The sequence below is a fragment of the Dipodomys ordii genome, unplaced genomic scaffold (assembly GCF_000151885.1).
Source record: "Dipodomys ordii isolate 6190 unplaced genomic scaffold, Dord_2.0 Scaffold25, whole genome shotgun sequence".
Lineage (NCBI taxonomy): Eukaryota > Metazoa > Chordata > Mammalia > Rodentia > Heteromyidae > Dipodomys > Dipodomys ordii.
In genome coordinates this window covers 19,403,611-19,426,332 of record NW_012267241.1, presented here as the reverse complement: position 1 = coordinate 19,426,332, position 22,722 = coordinate 19,403,611, and the positions used below count along the sequence as shown (strand labels likewise).

At 46.9% G+C, this 22,722-nt stretch overlaps 1 protein-coding gene across 1 annotated transcript in view; it reads left to right on the top strand.

The window, feature by feature from the left end:
* The window catches only part of Cables1 (Cdk5 and Abl enzyme substrate 1), a 96,452-nt gene that overhangs the window by 2,403 nt on the left and 71,327 nt on the right, over positions 1-22,722 (top strand). Inside the window, exon 2 of the mRNA XM_013014818.1 lies at positions 6-382. Coding sequence (XP_012870272.1) covers positions 6-382 — 377 coding nt within the window. The remainder of the gene's footprint in view (positions 1-5; positions 383-22,722) is intronic.

The following is a 22,722-nucleotide window of genomic DNA, read 5'->3' as shown; positions in this document are numbered from 1 at the left end:
CGCAGCCCTCGCTCCCGCCAGCCCTGATCCCCGGCAGCCACGCCACCCTGCCGGGCCCCGGGGCCGCTCGGGGACTCGTCAGCCCCCTAGGAGCGGGCCGGGCGGCGGGAGAGCAGTTTTATGTGCCCGACGGGCCCGGGGGCGCCGGGCCGGAGGACTTGGAGGAGGACGATGCGTTCATCAGCGCGCAGGTGCCGGCGGCCGCCTTTTTGGGCTCCGGGACCCCCGGGAGTGGGGGCGGCAGCCGAGGTCGCCTCAACTCGTTCACTCAGGGGATCCTGCCCATCGCCTTCTCCAGGCCGGCCTCGCAGAACTACTGCTCGCTGGAGCAGCCGGGGCAGGGCGGCAGCGCCAGCGCCTTCGAGCAACTGCAGAGGTCCCGGTAAGTGCCCCGGACTCCACGCGCGCCCCGCTCGGCGGTGCCCCGCCCGCCCCGCGCGGCCAGCCTCCCCGCGCGCCCTGGGCTGCAGGACCCGGGCCGCCCCGTCGCCTTCCCGCGTCCGGCTAGATCCTGGGCTCCCCGCCCGCACCCGAAAAGAGGAAGAGTCCTGGGGAGCGTGTGGTTACACGTGTGTGCACACGAGCCGGGCACTGGCACAGCAGGCGCGCCACACTTGTGCCTTGGCTGGGCCGGTGGAGGGTAATGTAGGGGCTCCCTCCCCCCCAAAAAACAAGTGGCTTCCCCCCAAACGGCCCGCACATGGCCATGAACTTCCTGCAACCCGGTCCAGATACTGGGAGGGGGGGCCGGGGGGATCCCCACGCAGAGTGAGCGGAGCCTAGAACCGTGGTGGGACGCGCGGCTAGGCGGCGCACGGGAGCCCCAGCTAGGAGCAGACACGCGTGAACCCCTTCGCCCAAGTTCCGGCGGCCCAGGGAAACTTGGCCTTTTCTAAGATAATGCAAAGCCTTCCCCTCAATTCCCTTGAACCCCGCCCAGAGAGAGCGTGGGGGTGGGGGTGGGGGTCTGGGAGGAAATTGGGCTTGAGGATTTTTTTTTTCCATTCCATAAGGAATTTGCTTGAGTCAGTTAAAAGCTTATTGTGCTTGCTAGCTTAAGTTGTCTGCAGGTATTTGGCATTTTGCACAAACATGAAATGTTGGACTTTCTTCAGGAACAGCTGAAGCTTGTCGAAATTTGTTAGGAGCCAGTGGGACAAGAGGGTGGGGTCACACAGGTGGGGAGTGTTTACCCTTATTAGTTAATCACTAATAAGGTCTCCTGGAATTAGCGTTGACCACCTGGAGCCAGTTAACTTAGTGGGTCCGTCAGTCAGGTATACTCCCTTGCCAGCATTCTGTGCCATCAGGATGGGCAGAAAAAACGGTATGTTCCAGCTTCTCTCCCGTGTGAATCCAGCTGTTGGTTCTTCCTAGCAGGTGTGAGGTGTTGCATTTCCACTGTTTTCTCGGCCATAGGCAAGGGTAGAAGCAGCCTCGAGATGGCCTGGGTGCATTAGCCACCTTGGGCACTGGTGACAGCCTGGCACTGGAGTATCTTGTCAGAGCATGCATGCCCCCCTCCCCCCCATGGGACTTGCACACTCAGCAGTTTCTGAGCAGCTCTTGACATCACACTCTGAGGGAGTGGCTGTGGACTTGGAGCCAGAGTCCAGCAGTCAGTGGGTCAACTACAGGTATCTCGGAAGCATTAAGAGTTATACTAAGCTAGTATGGAAGGCCTGGCCTGTGTCACCTGCAAAACACAACTAACTGACAGCAGCTGGAGTGAGATTACCTTATACTCTTTCTCCAAGAAACTCATTTTGGGGCATGTGGTGGATCCTGTGCGTTAGTATTGGAGTCACAGAACACCCTGACTACACTTTAATCCTAGCACTGTGAATTTTGGGGACACTTTATTGTTCAAGTTATTCAGGTACATCTTTACACAGCAATCATAGATACCTTACTGTTTCTGATGGGTTTTGTTTTGTGCCAATCCTGGTGCTTGAACTCAGGGCCTGGGTGCTGTTCTCCAGCTTTTGTGTTCAAGGCTAGCGCTCCACCATTTGAGCCACAGCTCCACTTCTAGTGTTTTTGGTGATTACTTGGAGAAAAGAGTCTCATGGACTTTCCCGCCCTGACTCGCTTCAAACTACAGGTCTCAGATATCAGCCTCCTGAGTAGCTAGGCTTACAGATATGAGCCACTGGCACTGGGCTTTTTTGTTTTTGAGACAGGGTCTTGCTACGTGGCTCAGGCTGGCTTTGAACTTTCTATCATCCTGCTTACTCTCCTGAATGCTGGGAATAGCACCACTAATCCAGCTCATTTTACTATTTGAGAAATCCACATTTGGAAACTTGATAAACATTGTTTTTATCTGCAGCTGTCAATAGAATCAGCATAAAATTCGATGTACAGGGTAGGGGCGGGGTGAGGAGGATAGGTAAAACTGCTTTGAAAAAGGCTCCTAAAGTCCACGGCCATGGCATAGGGTCAAACTTGTGTATTCCAGGATGCCTGATTCTTAGCACTGCTGCATTTAGACCTTTCTGTGAGGTGAGCTGCTTTGTGATGCCCAAAGAGAACTTTAACCTGTCTAGACCAAGTGCAAGTTAGAGTTTGCACTAACTCCTCTGGCTAAGCCCAGATGGCTCCAGCGCTCCTGGTTTTCCTTCCCTTTCCTTTCCATTAGGAAGCCCAGAGGGTTCTACTTGCTAATTCACAGACATGCTTCCCGGATGTCGCTTGTTAATCAAATTAGACTTTTCTTTGACTCCTTTTCTGTTGGAGGAATTCCATACAATTTTGCTTGGCTCCCAGTTGTAGGTTCTGGACCGTTGGCTTCCCTTGGAGCTCTGAGGAATGGTCCTGCTCTCTCATGCTTTGAGTCCAAATCTGGCTTTGAGATCCTCAAGTGTTTCATATGCCTGGAGCCTGATCAGAAGCCCTGCTTTAGTGAATCAAAAGCTGCTCCTCCCCCAGTGGTTTTAGTTTTTTAATGAATTTCTGTGTTTGACTTTGTTAGGGGTATGTGAAAATTGGTTACTCTGAAAATATCAGACCAATTTAAATGACTTGCTTGACTTTGAAATGGAACACGCAGGAACACTTCTACGCCATAGCTGGACCAGTGTTGATGTCACAGTGACTCCATCTCTATACTGGACTCATTCTTCACTTCTGTCACCTTTGACCCTCACAGGCATTGAGTCCATGGGGCTCAGATCTGTTGAGTTACTTCCTCAGACTGGCTCAGCTACTGAGGAACAATATGATAATAGACCCAGGTTGGGCCAGGAGAAGGAACCTGGGTCTTTAACAACCAAGCCTGGCATCTTTCCCTCTGCCCCTGCGCTGTATCACTGTGCCCTGCGTACAGTAGGACCGCAGATAATTCTTGAGCTGCTGACTGTAATAAAGAGCCAGGATACAACAGGCCAGTTATATTGAGATGATTCTACATGCCACCCCAATTTGGCCTTTTTAAAGACCCCAACTATGCTGCTGCTTCTTGGGCTCTGATATGATGGTACTTCAGGGCTCCTAGGATCTTGCGGATCCTTCCAGCCTTACAAGTGGGGCTTCACCCAGTCCTGGGGTTTGTGGAGGTGTCAGCCAGCAGGGCACCTGCCTTTAGCTTCACATAGTGTCCTGTCTGCTTAGGAGTAAGTCTCACATCAGGAAGGTGTTAATAGATGAAAGGCAGTGCAAATCTAGAGTGTGTGTGTGTGTGTCCAGGCCTAGGCACTGTCCCTGAGCTTTTGTGCTCTAGACTAGCACTCTACCACTTGAGTCAAGCTCCACTTCTGGGTTTTTGCTGTCGTTGTTTGTTTTGGCTTTGGTAGTTAATTGGAGACAATAGTCTCACTGACTTTTCTGCCCAGGCCAGCTTTGAACAGAGCTTCTAAGATCTCAGCCTCCTGAGTAGCTAGAATTACAGGTATGAGCCACCAGTGCTGGCTAGAAGGTGTGTTTGCTGCATCTCAAGCAGCAGCCCTGGGTTACTCCACCTCTGGAGCTGCTGACCCGCAGACAGCCACCCTGAAGCACTGAGCAGAGCCCGCTGAGTATGTATCTGGTGGCAGGGCTGCGATATAATACTCAACAACAAGAAGCTTTGCCTTTTAAAAGAACACCTGTATGACAGATCTGGTAGACAAGTCTTACTGGAAGGGAGGGCATGTGGTGGGAAAGGGTCCCACATTTTGCCTTTGGGTGCTGTGTGATCCTCGGCAGGCGAATCAACCTTTCTGAGTCTCTTTTTTGAAGCCTATGTGTGCTCAATGTGCCTGAGTATGTTTATAGAGTCACTTATAGATTTCTTAAGAAACAGATCATTTCTAACCAGCATCTTGGGATAAAAATGGGCCAAGGCAGCTGGATGCTGATGGCTCCCACCTGTCCTAGCCTCTTCGGAGGCTGAGATCTAAAGGCTCTCAGTGTGAAGCCAGCCCAGGCGGAAATGCTAGTGAGACTTCATCTCCAGAACAACCAGCAGAAAGCTGGGCTTGAAGGTGTAGCTCAAGTGGTAGATAGAGCACCAGCTGAGCAAGCAAGCCAAGTAACTGAAGCGCTGAGTTCAAACTCAAACTTGGAAGGGAGAAGACCAAAGGAACTAGGACTTAGAGGCATGAAATAGCTTGCTCAAGTTTGCTCAGCCATTATTGGCAGAGTTTAAGCACACCTGAACTGCTTACCCCAGAGGGCTACTGCCTTCTGCGCTGCCCAGCTGGGAACTGAGCTCCTAATGTGTGTTGTAATCACAAAGTGTGAAATGACCAGGCTTGGAGAGCAAAGGAAGGGCTAGGAGAGGGCCAGCCTTCCCTAACCAGTTGCTAGCTTGCAGTCCACAAAGGTGACTTAACCTTGAGCCATTTTTCCAGCAATATGGTACAGGAGCCAAGGCTGAGTCCCAGGCTGGGCCAGGCTCTGGTGGGCAACTTACCCCGTGACTTGGCACTGGCCGTGCCCTGTGGCGAGCCTGAGAGCCCTGACTTAGTGGTCCCGGCTGATGGCCGAGGCCGCTCTGGCGTGGGGGTGATCTCCAGAGACAGGGTGAATGGGAAAGCAGTGCCTTGCTGACAAAGGCCCATGGAAGGTGTGAATTCAGGGGTGACTTTTGCTCCCTAGGAGGACTAGGGGAGACTGGTTCCCAAACCTCCTAGTGGCTGGACTCCCCCCATCTGCCCCCCACCACTTGCTGGAGAGTTTTCCTGTGGTGAAAGGAGCCAAGTCTGGTGGCTCTGCTAGCAGAATAAGAGAAATGAATCATAGGTGAGCCGGGAGACCTTGCATGCCAAGGACTTGAGAACCCTGGGTTCTGGGCCTCAGTTTCCTCATGGAATTAAAGGATGGGAATAGATGAACCTCTCCAGGACGTAGGGGTCTGAGCCCCATGGCCCACTGTGGGGCCTGGAGTGTGTTTAACTTGGAGACATGAGGAAAATTGAACCACAGTGGCAAGTTGGTTGCTGAGAGGCCTCAGGTTTATGAAATAGTTTTATAGATGGACATTTCAGACCCAACCAACCTTGAGGCCGATTCCAAGGTCACACAGCAGGCACAGAGTGACCTTAGGTGCTTGGTTCTGTCAAGTAGCAGGAGAAGGAATTCTTGTAAATTAGACTGAATGCCTTTACCACATATTCATTCAACAAACCTGAACATATCAATGATGAGACACCACTGTACAAATCCAGACACATACAGACATATGCCCTGGGCCCTAACTACACTGAGAGACAATAAGGAATGGGGGTTTACGTAGAGGTGAGCTCTGTGTTTGAGCCCCCATGGGGCTTATCTCAGGGTCCTGGGCATAGTATTTCTATTTGAAAAACATGCCAGACATAATTTATGGGGATACAGCCTCTAATAACCCCATTTTTCAGCCAGGAAAAATCAACTTGCCTGGGGTCCCTCAAGGGACTGTGTTTGGAGCCAGACAGCCAGGCCTATAGAATCTACACTGGCACAGCTCTCCCCCTGTGCTGTCTGTGGTTTATGGTTGGGGTTATAAGTGCTTGCTAGATTGGCTTCAGCTGAACTTGGCAGAGTTCATGACCTCGGAGGTCGCTGTCCACTCTGGGCTTTCCTGATTGCGAGTCCCACCTGTGTGGATGAGGATTCTCCAAGGCCGGCTAGGGTCATCAGTTTCCTGTGACCACAGTAGTGAAATTCCATCCTGAGCCTGCCTGTGCACCCCCTCTTCAGCCTCACCCAGCTTCACCGGTGTGAGATTCCCCTCACGCTACAAAAACCAAACCTCCCTACTAACTCTGTAAAGGCTCTGTATTCTCCTATGGAGGAAATGCTGTGTGGTGAGAACCAGCCCTGGGCCTGCCCATTCATAGACACTGGATTGAAGAGGTAGAGGAGGAGGAGGAGATTGTGCCATTCATGGCAGGTTGGTGGGATGAGAGTATGGGGGGAGGGGTACTTTGGTTGGCAAAGCATCTGGAAGGAACACCATATGGGAGATACTTGGAGTCCTACACTGATGGTCTTTTCAGGAAAGCTGACATGAGTTGGTAGCTCACATTTGTGATCCTAACCAAAAAGACTGAGACCCGGAGGATCTAGGATCAAAGTCAGAAAAGGCCGCAAGACTCTTGATCTCCAGTTAATCAACCACAAAACAAAGCCGGACTGGAGGCAGGGATCAAGCATTAGAGCACCAACTGTGATGAAAAAAGTCAAATGAGATCTCAGAGTTGAAGTCTTGGCACAAAAAAGTAAAAATGGAATGCTGACAGAATGGTACAGCCGGGCAGATGACAGGTGGTGATCAGGAACCAGCCAAAGGCTGCCATGTGAGAAACAGAAATCACAGCAGACTGACCAGATCAGGTGTGACCCTCTTGAGAGGAGTGGAAGAAGCATGTAAGGAAAGCCAGGGGCCCCTCAGGAGGGCACTACTTCATCCTGGGCAGGAGCTGAGAGCAGGAAGGGACTTGCAAATGTCTTAGGCACCGCTCTACTACTGAGCTACGTTCCCCGCCCAGGAGGGACAGTGACCCCCAAGGCGCCACCCAAACCTCTTAGAACGCTGAAGGCCATCTTTTTAAAAAAATTTTTCCTCTTGCCTGTCACTCAGTGCTGTCCCCTCACCCTCAACTTTTAGGCTTTTAACTTTTTCTAGCAGCCCTTCTTGTCCCTTTATTTGGTGAAACAGGCTATCTCCTTCCTGTTTTGACAGTCCCTGTCCCAAGGCAAAGCAAGGCTGCCTGTGTAATCTGTACCTGTACGTGTGTATACCTCACCCACTCAGGTAACACCAATGGGTGCTTGCTCTACCTCTCAGGTGCACAGGTTCCCCTAGAGGTTTGTTTGTTTGGTTAGCATCTGCTTGGCAATCCTATGAAGCAGATTGTATACATTCTAGAGCTGAAATGACTGAGGCTGCATGGGTTAAGGAAACTTGCCTAACGTTCTTATCTATAACCATGAGCTAGAGCTGAACCCTAGGTTTTGGTGTTTTGTTTTTTTTTTCTGGCCTGTAGGTTGGGATTTTGCTAGACATAATAGGTGTCTATGGACTTGAGACTATGGAGACATCTGAGCTGGCTAGGAACCTGGGAGTCTTTATACCCCAGGAATTGGCCAGGATACCAGTTCCGATACTTCTTCCCCTTCCTGAAAGTTGGCTTATAGGGGTATACACGAAGGGCTGTCCCCACATTTTTGTCTATTTTCCATTCTTAGGCTGTGTAAATGTCTCTGTCAGAGAAAACATATTAAAAAACGTGTCTTTTAAGATCTCTTTTGATTAACAAAATGATATGCTATTCCTCCAGGCTCTCAGGCACCCATTTTCCTAAGTCAAACCCCAAACAAACCCATTCCCCTTGGGTTTCAGCCTGCATACAATTTAAAGGCAAAACTTTTCAGATGCTTAAAGCCGAGGCAGACTGCTCAGTATTGCAAAAAGTCATAAAATCCTTAGCTATTGTTTTTATAACCTGCTTTTATAACATAAGAACATATACTCTGTTTCTGTGTTAGTTTGGATAATTGCACACTAGTTTGTATTTAACAAGATTATCATTAATGTGGCTTGGGGTTTATTGCTGTACATTTAGTCACAAAGACAAAAGCTTATAGAGCAGAATGTGCACATGCTAAGTGGTTTAGGACCTGGGATATTACAATAATGTAGGGTGGGAATGTGGAAGGAGCCAATCTTGCCCTGATATAAGGGACACTGTGTTCATAAGGTTCATAATAAACAGATTTTTAAAAAATTCACCAAGAGACTAATAAAAGTTTTGAGAATGCCAAAGATTTCCATGTGCTCAGTACATTGATTTTTTATTTTAAAGCACTTTCTTATAGAGCAAAATGTTTGCTTTGTAGTGTTAGAAAGGCAAGTTCGTATGAGGAACGGAAAACAGGCAAAGCTTAAGAAGTATTTTTGCTTGGAGCATTTGGAGGGCACAGATGGCTGACGTAATGTAGATTGTTAGTTTTCCACGAGTTACTATATTTTATTGAGTTGAATGAAAGTGTGCTTTTGGGCCAGGCGATGGTGGCTCATGCCTGTAATCCTAGCTACTCAGGAGGCTGAGATCTGAGGATCAAGATTTGAAGCCAGCCACAGCAGGAAAGTCTGGGGGCAGACTCTTATCTACAAACAACCAGCTGTGGCTCAAGTGATAAAACACCAGCCTTGAGTGGAAAAAGCTTGCTCAAGGCCTAGTACCAGCATACAAAAAGTAAGTAATTTAAAAAAATTTAAGTGTGTGTTTGGAAGGTAAATAGAAGATGAGATTGCCAACAGCTAGGAAATTGTGGAATTTCACCTATTGACCTGTTACTTTCAAATCTAAAAGTAATAACTGAAGGTTTTACTCATTTGGTACGTTATAGCTTACAAAGTGCTTTTGTGGATTTTTTAGAACTCAAGATTCAAAAAGGCAGCGAGGGCAGCCCAGATTAGAAAGTGGACCTATATAGCAGAATTGGAGTTTTGAGATCTGTTTTTCCATAGCTGTGTTACTTACGAAGGTCCTTACTGAAGTACAGTAAGAGTTTATTCTGTCCTTGTCAGCCAATAGTTGTCCTATTGCTTTTGGGCTAGTGTGAAGTTAACACACAATAGACCAGAGCCACTCACGTCATGGCCAGGAAGCAGAGGAAAGGAGAAAGATATACTTTGGTCCCACAGTGCCCTTCCAGAGCCCACAGAACTATCTACTGATCCACAGAACTATCAGTGTCTCAAAAGGCTTTATCACGTACCCAGATGCCAAGCAGGGGGCAGTAAGCCTTGAATATGGGCATTTTCAGGAGCCATTCTGGATGTGAATTCTGACCTGTCTTAAGGCCAAACCTGAACTGTGGGGAGCTAGACCTGTAGGTCGCTGGGTCACTGTGGAATTTGCAGGGAAAAAAATCTAAATTCTCTACTGGATCCTTCTACTGCCTCCTCTCAGTCTTTAGGCACGGTTGTAAATCCAGTAGCTGAGAATGTGTTCTGTAGACCCACAACACAAAGGAACTTGTTAGGAATGGTTCACCCTAGTAAATAAGCAGACATGTAAATAAGAATTACATGTTTGAGGTCAACCTGGGACTCATAGTGAGACCCTAATCTTTTCCCTTCCTCCTTAGAAACACTGCGATAGGGCTCAGGACCCTGTTTTACCCAGTCCTCAAAAATCCCCACTGACCATTTAAGGTCTGGGAGTAGTTACTTAAGGCCTCATGGCCTGGAACTTTACTCTGCGTCTGAAAGACAGGAACAGTGCTGGGTGCTTTTAGGATATTTTTATTTTACTTCAAAGCATTCTGGCACAGGCTGGGCGACGTGAGCGCAGGTGAGTCAGGCAGGAAGGCTTTGCGCCTCCGAACAGGTTCATCTCTGCTTTTCTGTCTCCTAGGCCATGCTGTGTAGCTACTGAATTTCTTCTAGTCCTGTCACCTTAGCTTTCCCTGCCTCTTGTCTGGCATACCTGTTCCTTCCTTTGTGTTGTGTTTACTTCTATTTTGAGATCTTAGCAGTTGTTTCAAGTATTTAAACAGATTTGTTGAAAGTTTTCTGCTTTGTGCCAAGCTCTGGGGGTACAGCAGTGTTCCCAAGAGAAGGGGCCCCTGTCATGGTGGATCTTGGCCCTGGTGTGGGAGATAGGCTGAGAAAAGACGCTCAGAGGGCAGCGTGGAGGAGATGGCGGGGGTCTGGTTGGGTGTGGTGGGTACAGTGCTAGGCCAGACCTGCTGAGGAAGATAAGCAATTCAAGGTGGCACACAGATTTTGGGTCCCTGGAACCATGCATCCTGGGGTCCTTATGTGAGCTTGTGGGGTGGAGGAGGGAGCTGGGGCCTGAGAACTGGGCAGGCTCTAGAAATGTGGGGGATCTTTGGGAGCCTCTCAGATCCTGAGAGACAGAGACCTGGGTTGGATAGAGATGGAAAGGGCTCAGCGGATAGTGGTACACGTTACAGATGCCATTGATAAATTATGTAGGGGAATTGGATGGTATCTGCCTTCACAGAGCTATGTCCAAGTGGAAAGACTCTGTGTGTGTGTGTGCATGCATACATGTGCTCACACACGTATACATGTGGGTATATGTACATGCCTGTGCATACTCCAATACTAAGGCTTGAACTCAGGGTGTGGGCATATCCTTAAACTTTTTTATCAGCTCAAGTGGTAGAACAGTTGCCTAGAAGGCAGGAGACTCTGAGTTCAAACCCTAGGACCAACAACAACAAAATCAGATTCATTTTGTTTTAAAGACATTCTTCTGTTTTTTAATCATACAAGATGATTATTTTTTTTTCCAAACAATTCCCAATTCAGGTGCATCTCAACTGTGAGGAATGATCTGGTCTCCAAGAAAAGGAGAGATGTCTTTGGACAAAGGCATAATGGTGGCTGTATGTTTGTGTGTGTGTGTGTGTGTGTGTGTGTGTGTGTGTGTGTGTGTGTAGGGAAGGGATGGGGGGAGGTCTGCTCTTACTCTGGGATTCAAAGTAACTTTGTTGTGGTCACAATACCACAAGACAACGATGTGTCTTTGTCTTGTTTTATTGGTGGTTTTTTTTTTTTTTTCTGTAGAAATGGTGTGCTTTATTGATACTCCCTTGTGAGCTTGTGGAGCCAAATGGAAGTTGCTTTACATCCCACACATGCCCTTTCCCTGGCTTGTGGTTTAGGTACTTTCCTTAGTCTCTCCAAGCCTCTGAGTCTCCTAAAAGGCAAAGATCACGTTTAATAAGCGGGTGTCTCATTGTGTGACTGCAGACAGCACCTCTGATCATCTCTGAAGTACTTATCTCCAGATCCTAGGATGTAGCTCTCACAGTATCTAATGTGATAATCACATAGCAGATTCTCTTAACAATTTTTTGCAGATTTTGAAGGGGAATTGAACTTTAGAGGCCTTTTTTCTGTGTCTGTGTGTGTGTGCGTGTGTGTGTATGTGTATGTGTGCACACGCACACATGCGTATGCACAAATGCCACTACTGAAGCTTAAACTCAGAACCTGGGCACTGTCCCTTCACTTTTTCCCTCAAGGCTGTTGCTCTACCCCTAAGCCACAGCTCCATTTTTGGCTTTTTGGTAGTTAAATTGGCAGTAAGAGTCTCACAGACTTTGCCACCTGGGTTAGCTTTGAACCACAGTCCTCAGATCTTAGACTCCTGAATAGCTTAGATTACAGGCATGAACTACCAGCAGCTAGCCACTTGAGAGAGTTTTCTTACCAAGAGCCAGCTGAGTTGGGATGCCATCCCACTCTGAAAATCTGTGCTTTTCACTCTCTGTTCTCTTACCCATCGATCTGGGCAACACAACAACACTATTTCAGCCAGTGACCTTCCTGAGAAAAACAGGCACTTGAGGATCCCTGTGGTGTTTCTTCTTTACTACTGGCTGGCCCACTTTACTCTCTAGAAATGCATGCTGCTGTTCTTGTCATTCATTGACCAACCTAGCATGAGTTAGAGGAAGATTGTATCTTGTCCAAAAGGACAGTCTGATTTTAAGATTTGATCCTGTTGGGGCTGGGAAGGTGGCTCAGTGGTAGAGTGCTTGCCTCGCATGCATGAGGCCCTGGGTTTGATTCCCCAGCACTGCATAAGCAGAAAAAGCCGGAAGTGGCACTGTGACTCAAATGATAGAATGCTAGCCTTGAGCAGAAGAGCTGAGGGACAGTGCCCAGGCCCTGAGTTCAGGCCCCATGACCAAAAAAAGATTTGATCCTGTTTGCTACCAGCCCAAGTAGGAAACAAAGGCGAGAGAGGGGAATCGCTGCACATGGTGTATTTCACTCCTACAAGTAGTCATCTTACAAACAGTATTTCACCAAACTGGAAAGAATTGAGCCTGGAGAGCTTGCTTAAAGAGGTGTGATGTTCATTCAGTATAACTTAAGCTGTTTTGGAGCCAGGAAAATAGAAGTCAAGACCGAACTGACTGTAAGGAAATGAATAAGATAATGTAGTGGCTGATGAAATCTGGCATCTACAGAAATATTTTTAATATAGTTTTATTGTAAGGAGGGGTTACAGTTACATGAATAAGGTAAGGAGTACATTTCCTGTGGAGCATTGTTACCATCTCCTTTGTTTTTCCCCTACCATCCCTGCCCTCCCCCCACCGAAGTTGTGAAGTTTTCAACATAGTGTCTTGTACATCTCATTGGTCATTCAGAATTGACTTTTACATTGTCACAAATGAGTATCAGAGGCCTGAATTTCAGACTCCTGAATGGAGCTGAGATTGGGAGTTGAGCAACAAATCATGTTGTCGTGTGGAATGCCCCTGGACAGTTTAGAAGTTTCTTTCTGTTTTCAAAGGGGTGAAGGATGCAAATTATAAATCTGGAAATCTAGCACTTTTATGACTTGCAATCAGCAGAAGATGCCCGCAGGAAGGAAGTCTCCGGTTTCTTTTTGTAACACTGGCAGAAGTCACAGAGGTGATGCTTGATTAACATTTCCATCTCCCTGTGCTCTGGAAGTTGGTGCAGCCATGGCTCAGTGAATGCGTCCATCCCTCCACGCTTCCCTTCACACTGGGCCAGAGGAGAACCAGAACTCCTGGGGGCAGTCATGTTCCAGGAGCCGCGTCAGGGGGATAAGGAGTACTTTTCACCTGTGCTTTTCCTTTTGCCCCCTCACCCTGTAGGCCATTTTTTCTTGCTGACCTTTGAAGGCTTCATCAAATCAGTTTGCCTTGGTTCTGGTCCTCCTCCCTCCTAGTGGGAGGCTTGAACTACTAGGTGCTCATTTGCTCAGTGATGGGGAGTGTTGAGCATAGGATAGTACTGTCACTGGGTCATCTGAAGCCCAGGCTAGAAAAGAGGAATGTCTGCAGCTGGAGGGTGGCATCAGTGGAACAAGCCATCTAGGATGGAGAAGGACTCCATGGAGTGTCCTCTGGGGCCTGGGTGGGCTGTGGTCAGTGGCCATGGCTGTGTGCGCTGAAATGAAAGGGCGGAGCTCTCGTCTCTGCCCCCTGGCTGCTGCTGGCCTACAGCTTCTGGCTGTGGACAGGAGACCACCGTGTGTTTTCACATTTCCTCTCTCAAGCCAGAACCTCTGTTTGACACTGCCTGTTTGTACCTCATCTTAAGTACCCACCTCTGCTTCGGGGGGGGGGGCGCAAATTTCTGTGTGTGTGTGAGATCGGGATTTGAACTCAAGGCTTCTTGAGCCCATTTTACTTTTTCAGTTATTGTTCAGTAGAGTCTTGTTCTTGCCTGGGCTGTCCTTGGACCCTGCTCCTCCTGTGCTTCCTCCTAGCTAAGAAGAGCAGGTGCATTACCAAAAGCTTGGTTTGTTGATTGAGGTAAGATCTTGTGGTTTTCTCCGACGGGCCTCAAACTGCAACCCTCCCTCATGTCTCTGCCTCCTGAGTACCTGGGATTACAGGCATCAGTTACCATACTTGGCCTTAAACATTTTAGCTACCATAATGAGTTCCCATTGTTCATAGTGGTTTACTTAAAGTTATAGAAGACACTGAACTAGAGGACTGAACCATAGCTCCTAGGAAAATAGAAGGCTGGATCTCGTGCGCCTCTGCTCACAATTGTCCAATCTGTATATAACCCTGTGTGTTCCTTTCCTCTCTCCCTCCCTGTTGAGATTAGCTGTTTATTTGTGGTACAGACAGCAGCTTCCTAACTCATGCCTGAATGAAGCTTCTTGAGGGGTATTTTGTCCCTCAGACCTGGCAGAGCCGCCTCTGCTTAGGAACACCAGACAGCACTTCTGCACCATGCTTTGATCATTTTAAACAGTGAAATTACAACCGACACACGAAAATGGAAAAAATAAAAACCAACAACTGGCAGCACAAAGTGGGATGAAACAAGACATGTTGTGGAATGAAATACGAAGGCAGAGTCACCGTGTTCCCTGAGCTCAGCGTGAAGGGTGACAGCGTCTTGCCACTGCACGTGTGCGTGCTGTGAGTGACCAAGGTGACTCAGGGTGACAGATTTGAACAGGTAGACACACTTAGAAATTCTGAACCTGTGAGTAACGAAGGTCCAATGTGGTTGGGTCCCATACTTGTTCCTTCCCTCCTAGGGGTATATTCTAGAAGGAGGCCTTTCCTTTACAAAGGCCTCTCTTCTATAGCACATGATTCCTTGCCATCCACTTGAAGTGGGATGCAGGCATGCTCTCCCTTCCGTGTATGAAGTTGCCAGGGCTTGGCACCAGGAATCGGAAGTCTCATGGCTAAGGCTCACGGCAAAAAGAAATCTGATCTCTTGGTTCTAGATGCTTCCTCCATCCCCCTTACCTTGATGCTGGACCAAGGTCTGTCCAAGAACAAGTGCCTTCAGTGATACAATTTAAATGTTCTTATCTTTTGAAGACACAATCTTGTTACGTAGCCCAAGGTAGCCTGTAACTTCTCCACCCTTCTGCTTCAGCATCCCAAGTGCTGGAACCATGCATGGCACTGGCATCATATCTTAATGTAGACATGATCTGTCTCCCTAATATTTGACTTAATTAGATGAGAAAGGAGTGTGGCATTGTGATGAGGAGTATACATTTAGAGCCAAACTTCCTAGGCTTGAATCTTCGGGTTTGTTGCTCCATTCCTGTGGGACTTGGGGAAATTTAGAAATCAGGTAAAAACCTTTCTGATTTTGCTTCCTTATTTGTAAAATGAAGATGGTAATTAACTGCAGGGCTAATGTGACTTCTGTGCTTGGCATGCTGGAGATCCTCTAAGCCCTTTAGATGAGAATGTTTAGACTGATACCTCCACCCTGTCCAGCAGTGATGGCGGAGTAAACAGAGGGAATGATATAGTATGGGCTGTGATTGCACAGCCTAGAGCCAAGGAGGGATTTTGGTAATTTTCTAGTCTTTATGACCCACATAGTCTGAGCCAGGAAATCTGTCATGGAGCTTTATTATCAGTTTGACTGTCAGCAGACTTATCATTTTTGATGAGTGGACAGCGCTAATCAAATGAGCAAATATGAGTGGACTTTGAATACCATCCCCCCAGCCTGTGAAAATGTAGGCTGTGAGGGGGGTGCTCACAGAGCAGCTAACCCTTAGTGGTGGCTCTCCCCCTCCTCCTCCTACCCATCTGTGTGGCAAAGAAGAGCGGCCTGCCCTCCAGAGCTGGTGGGGAGAGAGGGTCTCGAACCTGAAGTCTGTCCCAGCTCCAGGTAGACCTCCAGCAGCCAGCCTGCCCACTGGATGCAGCGTCTTTCATGTCACTCGAAGAAGGTAATCACAAAGGACAGGGCTGCATTCCACATGTGTGTCATTAGGGCACGTCAGCAATTTGGGAAATAGGCGGCTTTTTCTTTGTGGAAGTTGCACCCTGCATTTCTTTCCCTCCATTGAGCCCGCTCTCACAGTCCAGTGACACAAAATGAATCCTTTGGAGGATGTATCAATGAGGGACAAGTAAAAAGGGGCCTTTAGAGAAGTAGGCAATTCCTCTTAGGGGCTCTGAGCCTTCCCATCCTAGAGAGACAAGGGAAGGTCTGTGATTTCCTTCCACAGAAATCACATGAACATTCACGTTTGCCTTATTCTCTAGCATTCAACATTGCCTAAATTGTATGTGCTTGCAGAAATGCTTTTTTGTTTTGAAAAATCGATATTTTTGCAGATATTTTGTGACATATTATTTAAAGTAGACCTTGGATCCTAGATGCTTTTCCCCTACTATATACGCGTTTTTGTTTTTGTTTTTTTTTAATTGGTGAACAAGTGTTTCTTTCTTCTGTGTCTGTTGATTTTGCCCAGGGTGATGGTGTGGGATACACTGCTAAATAGATTCCAGTCAGATGATCCAGACTGTGTGAGCTTAGAAAAGACATCTGTTTAAGTTTAAAAATAAATAATTAACACACACGCCTAGACAAAAGGTTGCTGCTTTGAGCAAGAGTAAAATTAGTTTGCTATTGCAGCGGCTTTTTGTATGTATCCCCAAAGAGCCTTTTTTAGTTCACTTGGGAAAAGTTGAGATAGAGAAGACAATAAAGGTTGTTTTTTGTTGTTGTTGTTGTTGTTTCTTTTTGATGCATGGGCAAGTGACACCATTAGAATACTCTTTCACAACCCTGGGGCTTTTTCATCTCTTTAGAAAGGCATAAAGCCTCCATGACTACTTTGCACTTTATCCCAAATAAGAAGAAACTAGCCTAGGCAAGAACTTTTGAAGGTATGTTGATTTTTCAACTGTTCTGGTAGATGATGAGTTAGCAAAGGCTTGAATTTAGAAATGGAAGAGGCATATCAAGCTTGTTTTCTGCACACCCAAGGCCTAGCAGAAGGGATGCAGAAAGTGGTGCACAGATGTTGTAGCAAGCAGGCAAGATTCCAATAACACCTGCGTGTACCAAAAAGCCAGAGAAGGAGTTGTGGCTCAAATGGTAGAGTGCCAGCCTTAAGTGAAAGAGCAAGGGGGTAACAGCAAGCAGCCAGGCCTTGGGTTCAAGCCCCAGTATCAACAATAGAAACTAAAATTAAAAAAAAAACCTGCAGCTGGATGCAGTGTACACACTTAGTAGTCTCAGCTGGAGCAGGAGGGTCCCTTGAATCAAAGAGTTTAGAACCACCTGAGCATCATCGCCAGACCCTATCTCAAGAAAAAGTTAAAGATGACACAAGAGATGTGATAAAATTCTCACTTTGAAAGTGTAGAAGAATAACAATGATAACTCTCCCTTTATCTGTCACAGCTTGTCTGCTTTCTCCTAAAATGGTAGCATACTAGTTGCTGGGTACATCATGTTGGGGTGTTGTGTTCTGGAAAGATTATATTAAAAGTGAGCATCAGGCAGGGTGTGTTGGCACACGCCTACAGTCTCACACAAGAGGTGGAGATTGGAAGATCACCGTTTAAGGCAGCTTGGGGGAAAAGTGAGGGGAATACCTATCTCAACAAACAAGCTAGGCATGGGAGTGCACACACGGGGTCCTGGCAACAAAGGAGTCCTAGGAATGAGGGTGAAAGTCCAAGGCTAGCCCTTTGCAAAAATACTTGACCCTATCCAAAAACAAACATTAAAAATAAAAAAGGGCTGGAGATACGGTTCAAGTGGTAGAGCTTGTGCCCCAAGTTCAAACCCTAGTACTGCCAAAAAAAAAAACCCAAACCCTAAAAAGAACTCAAATGAATGTCAGTTAAGACATGAGTCAAATGCCTGTAATCTCAACATTGCTAACTTTTGGTATGCTCACTCCTCCATGGGTGTCTCCATCCATCTGTCCTTATATAGAGCAGACAGGTGAGATGACACCAACCTGCCCTGTGGAGTTAGAGAATTAAACATGGGTAACCTGTTTTGAAACCCTGTTATGCTTTGCACAGGGTCTTGAGACTGCCGCTGTTTGGGTGGGCAGGCAGGTGCTAGAGATTGAACCCAGGGCCTTGTGCATGCTAGCACTTGCTGTATCACTGAGCTATGCCTCTACCCATGACCACATTTTGAAAAGGACTGAGAAAACCAGGCATGGTAGTGCCTGCCTATAATCTCAGCACTGGGGAGGATTGGGTAGGATTGTGAAGGCGAGGCCAGCTTGGACTACATAATGAGATGGGATTGTTACAGCCTTTTTAAATTAGACATTGATAGCTTAGATAACTGAATGCTTACTGTCCAGATGGCCTTCCATAAACTTGGACATATCTTGGGGGCACATATCTGACAGTGTTTTACATTCAGTTCTTTTTTTTTTTCTCTGAGGCTTGGCCCTCCCAGGGCCTGTGTGCTGTCTCTGAGCTTCTTCTGTTCAAGGCTAGCGGTCTACCACTAGAGCCACAGCTCCACTTCCTGCTTTTTTTGAGAAGTTTACTGGAGATAAGAGTCTCACAGACTTCCCCGTGGGCTAGCAGGCTTTGAACCACGATCCTGAGATCTCAGCCTCCCAGGTAGCTAGGATTACAGATGTGAGGCACCGGCGCCCAGCTTCATACAATTTTCTTATTTCAGGGGTCATTTGCAAAGCTTGTCCTGTGTGCTAGGAGTTAGGCATTGAGATTTGAACAAAATGTCTTTGATTTTTGCTGCCAGGATCTTTGTGTCCCAGGAGACAAAACAAGTCAACAAACCTGTGGGAACGTAAGCATATAGTAAGTTGAGCATCCTAGGGAGAAGGATGTGCACTGTGAAAAAATAGCGGGAGAGAAGAGCTGCTTCTGGAGGTACACTAAGGAAAGACCTTCTAGAAGAGGCGTCAGGCTGCAGGTTGCACAGGAGTAGGTAGGTGGAACAGCCATACATCCCAAGGCCACATGGCAAGCAAAAGCCAACTCCTCCCTCCTCCCCCCCACCGACATTGTAAAGTTCGTTTTCAACATAGTATCCTGTACATCTCGTCATCACAATGGGTCAGGCTACATCCCCATTTAAGCGTTCCCCCAAATCCCTTCCCCTCCCCAAATTACAATATACAGGTGTAGAATACCAGCATCAAATTCAGTGAGAACAGGGGTTATACTGTGGGGGAAGAACATACAAAAGGAAAGAATCACAAAGGGCATTGTAAGTACATTTAAAACACTATCAAGAGGGGCTGGGAAGGTGGCTCAGTGGTAGAGCGCTTGCCTTGCATTCCCCAGCACCACATAAACAAACAAACAAAAAAGTTGGAAGTGGCGCTGTGGCTCAAGTGGTAGAGCGCTAGCCTTGAGCTGAAGAGCTGAGGGACAGCACCCAGGCCCAGAATTCAGGCCCCACGACTGGACCCCCCCCAAAAAAACACTAGCAAGAAAGGAAAGTACCACTTGTATCCCTGTGTTGGGGTACATTTTGCTTAACATTATCTCATGTGGTCAGATGTACATAGCCTTTGACCTTCTCTTCTTATCCTAGACATGTACTTCACTAGCCATATAACGGACAAGGATCTCATATCTAAAATATACTTAGAACTCAAAAAATTAAATTCTCCAACAACAAATCCTCAAAGAAACAATTGCCCAATTAATAAATGGCTAAAGACTTAAAGAGAGACTTCTCTGAGGAGGAAATAAGAATGGCCAATAGACATACAAAGAAATGCTCAACTTCTCTAGCTATAAAAGAAATACAAATCAAGACAACATTGAGATTCTACCTCCCCAGTTAGAATGGCTATAATCAAGAAATCTAGTAACAACAGATGCTGGAGGGGATGTGGCCAAAAGGGAACCCTACTGCGTTGTTGATAGGAGTGTAAACTTGTTTAACCATTCTGGAAAGCAGTATGGAGGTTCCTCAAAAGACTCCACATAGAGCTTCCTTATGACCCAGCAATCCCACTTTTGGGCATTTACCCAAATGATCACAAACAAGTCATACCAAAGCTATCAGCACAACCATGTTTATTGCAGTATTATTTACCATATCTAAGATACAGAACCAACCCAGATGCCCCTCAGTAGATGAATGGATCAAGAAAATGTGTATGTGTGTGTGTACGCGTGTACGCGCGCGCACACACAATAGAATTTTATGCCTCTGTCAGAATGACATTGCCTCATTTGTTAGGAAATGGAAAGCCTTGGAAAAAATTATATTAAGTGAAGTAAGCCAGGCCCAAAGAAACATAGGTCCCATGGTTTCCCTTGTTTGCAATGACTACCTGTTATATTTTAAAGTGTTACTTACCAGCCAGGCACTGGCTCACACCTGTAATCCTAGCCACTCAGAAGGCTGAGATCTGAGGATTGAGGTCAAAGCCAGCCTGGGCAGGAAAGTCTGTAAGACTCTTATCTCCAATAAACCACCAGAAAACCGGAAGTGGCACCGTGGCTGAAGTGGTAGAGCACTTGCCTTGAGCTGAAGAGCTCAGGAACAGTGCCCAGGCCCAGAGTTCAAGCCCCATGACCAAAAAAAAAAAAAGTTACCAATCAATTCTTTAATACTACCCAGAATGCCATATAGTCTGTGTGCACACACAGACACATATTCCATCTTGTAATATAATAAGCACATTTTTTAAAACAATTTTTTCTCCCTCTGACCCAGAGACCCATAAATCTACCCCATGAGGTGTCCAGCCAGTACTTCAGTGTAGGACATGTGAACATGTTGTCAGTTATATTTTATGGTGTGTGTATAGAGAGAGATTCAATTTATAGTGTTTCTAATGATCTTTAAGTAGTTAAAACAAAGAGGTTTCAATTCAACCTATCAGTTTATGACTACAACACATCTTAATATTTTATGGTGTTTGTAGAGATTCTGTTTTTGTAAGAAAAATTGAGACCAGACATCATGTACTTTGCTTTATTTTGTCAGTTGGCTTTTTCAATCCGGTGGTACGTGGTGAGTGTTCTTGTGTGGCTGTGAGAGGCGGCACGGAGCCCCATTCCTCAGACACCAAGGTTCCTGGGGTTCCACGCCGCATGTGACTCCCTGGCTGTGGCCCTTTTCATAGTAAAGCAAACCAGGAGTCGAAACCACACTCTCTCAAGCACTTAGCCAGGTCAGGGGGCTGCAGACAGAAACCAGATCACCCCTGCCTTGTGCTTGATTCACACCATGAAACCAGTCTCAAGATCATTATCAGGGGAAATTATTTTCCTAATCTTCTGGGAGTATGTTTTAATATCTTCATACTTGCTCAGTGGTAATTTCAATTCTGTTTTTTTTTTTTTTTTTTGCCAGGTGCCAGTGGCTCAAGCCTATAATTCTAGCTACTCAGATCTGAGGATTATGGTTCAAAGCCAGCCCAAGCAGGAAAGTCCATGAGACACTTATCTCCAATTAACACCCAAAAGCTGGGAGTACTAGCTTTGATCACAAAAGCTCAGGGACACGGCCAGAAAGAGGGAGGAAGGAAGGAAGGACTTTCCAGCCTTTTTCTGGAGGTATCCTGAATCTTTCCCTTGCATGACTAGAAACTCATGTAGCCACATGACCCAGATCTGGGATGGGCTGGCCTCTGGGGCTTCTTCACACTCTGTGTGGAGAATGGTCTAGCTATGGGCCAGTGTTTTACAAGAACTGTTAGGAATTCTGCATCTGTTTTATTTACCAGATGCCTGTCTCTTCAGTGTTATTATCCCTTCAGAAGGACTGTAGAATCGTGGTTAGATCTATTGATTATAACTTTCATGGTTACATAGCTACTTATTCTAACTTATATAGTTATTTTTACTTTGGTTTGTTCAGTCATTCATTCATCGGGCCTTTATTTGTTGTGCTCCCTACATCCCCAGAGAGGTGACAGTGGCTCTGCCTGCCCACATGCAGCTGCCATGGCCCCGTGCGAGGTCTGAGTGCAGGGAGGCGAAAGAGGAAGGTGAGGAGGAGGAGGTGTCTGGCGAGGGTTTCCTGGGGCCCACAGGTAGCCCTTGGGGACCTCAGCAGGTAGTTCTACCTCATTGGTGGGATGGGAGCCCGTGTTTAGGGATATGACCCAAGACTCGTGTGTGGAGAGGACACAGAGACCATTAGGGATTGAAGTCATCAGGCCACCCCCATGCTTAAAGCAGCACTTCACCATGGAGAGGCTGAGTTGGTAGCTCCCTGCTCCTGGGGACAGACCAGATTGTAGAGTCCTGAAGCTGCCTCTGTCCTCTTACATCAGAGGCTCCTCGGTGCCAACCTGGGGTAACCTTGGATAGCTGAGGCGGTAGATCGCAGTTGTCCTGAGAGTGAGTATGGAATTTGTGCACCTGTGCTCCAACAAAAAAGGTCGAAACAACCCGTGTCCACTAAAGAATGGATAGATGTTAACAAAATGAGGTCTACATATACAATGGAATATCATTCAGCCTTAAAAAAGGAAAGCAGCTCTGACACACGTTACAGTGTGGAGATACCTTGAACACTATGCTAAATGAAATGAGCAGAGGCTGGGGATTCCCCTTAGATGAAATGTCTAATGTGGTTGAATTGACAGAGGCAGCATGTGTAACAGGGCCCAGAGGAGGGAAATGGCAAGTTAGCATCCTCTGGATGCAGATTAGAAAGTTCTAGAAGACCAGTGTTGGTGATAGCTGCTCAACAATGGATGCACCTAAGGAGGATTAAATGGTAAAAATGAACCAGGTGCCAATAGCTCAGGCCTATAATCCTAGCTGCTCAGGAGGCTGAGATGAGAAGATCATGGTTGGAAGCCAGACTGAGCAGGAAAATTTGTGAGACTCTTATCTCCAAGTAACTACCCAAAAGGACAGAAGCGGAGGTGTGGCTCAAGTGGTAGAACACCAGCCTTGAATGAAAAAGCTAAGGGACAATGTCCAGGCCTTGAGTTCAAGCCCCCAGTTCTGGCACCAAAAAAAACAAAAGTTAAAAATGTTGAGTATTATAGGTATCGTAATAATAAATTTGGGTTTGCA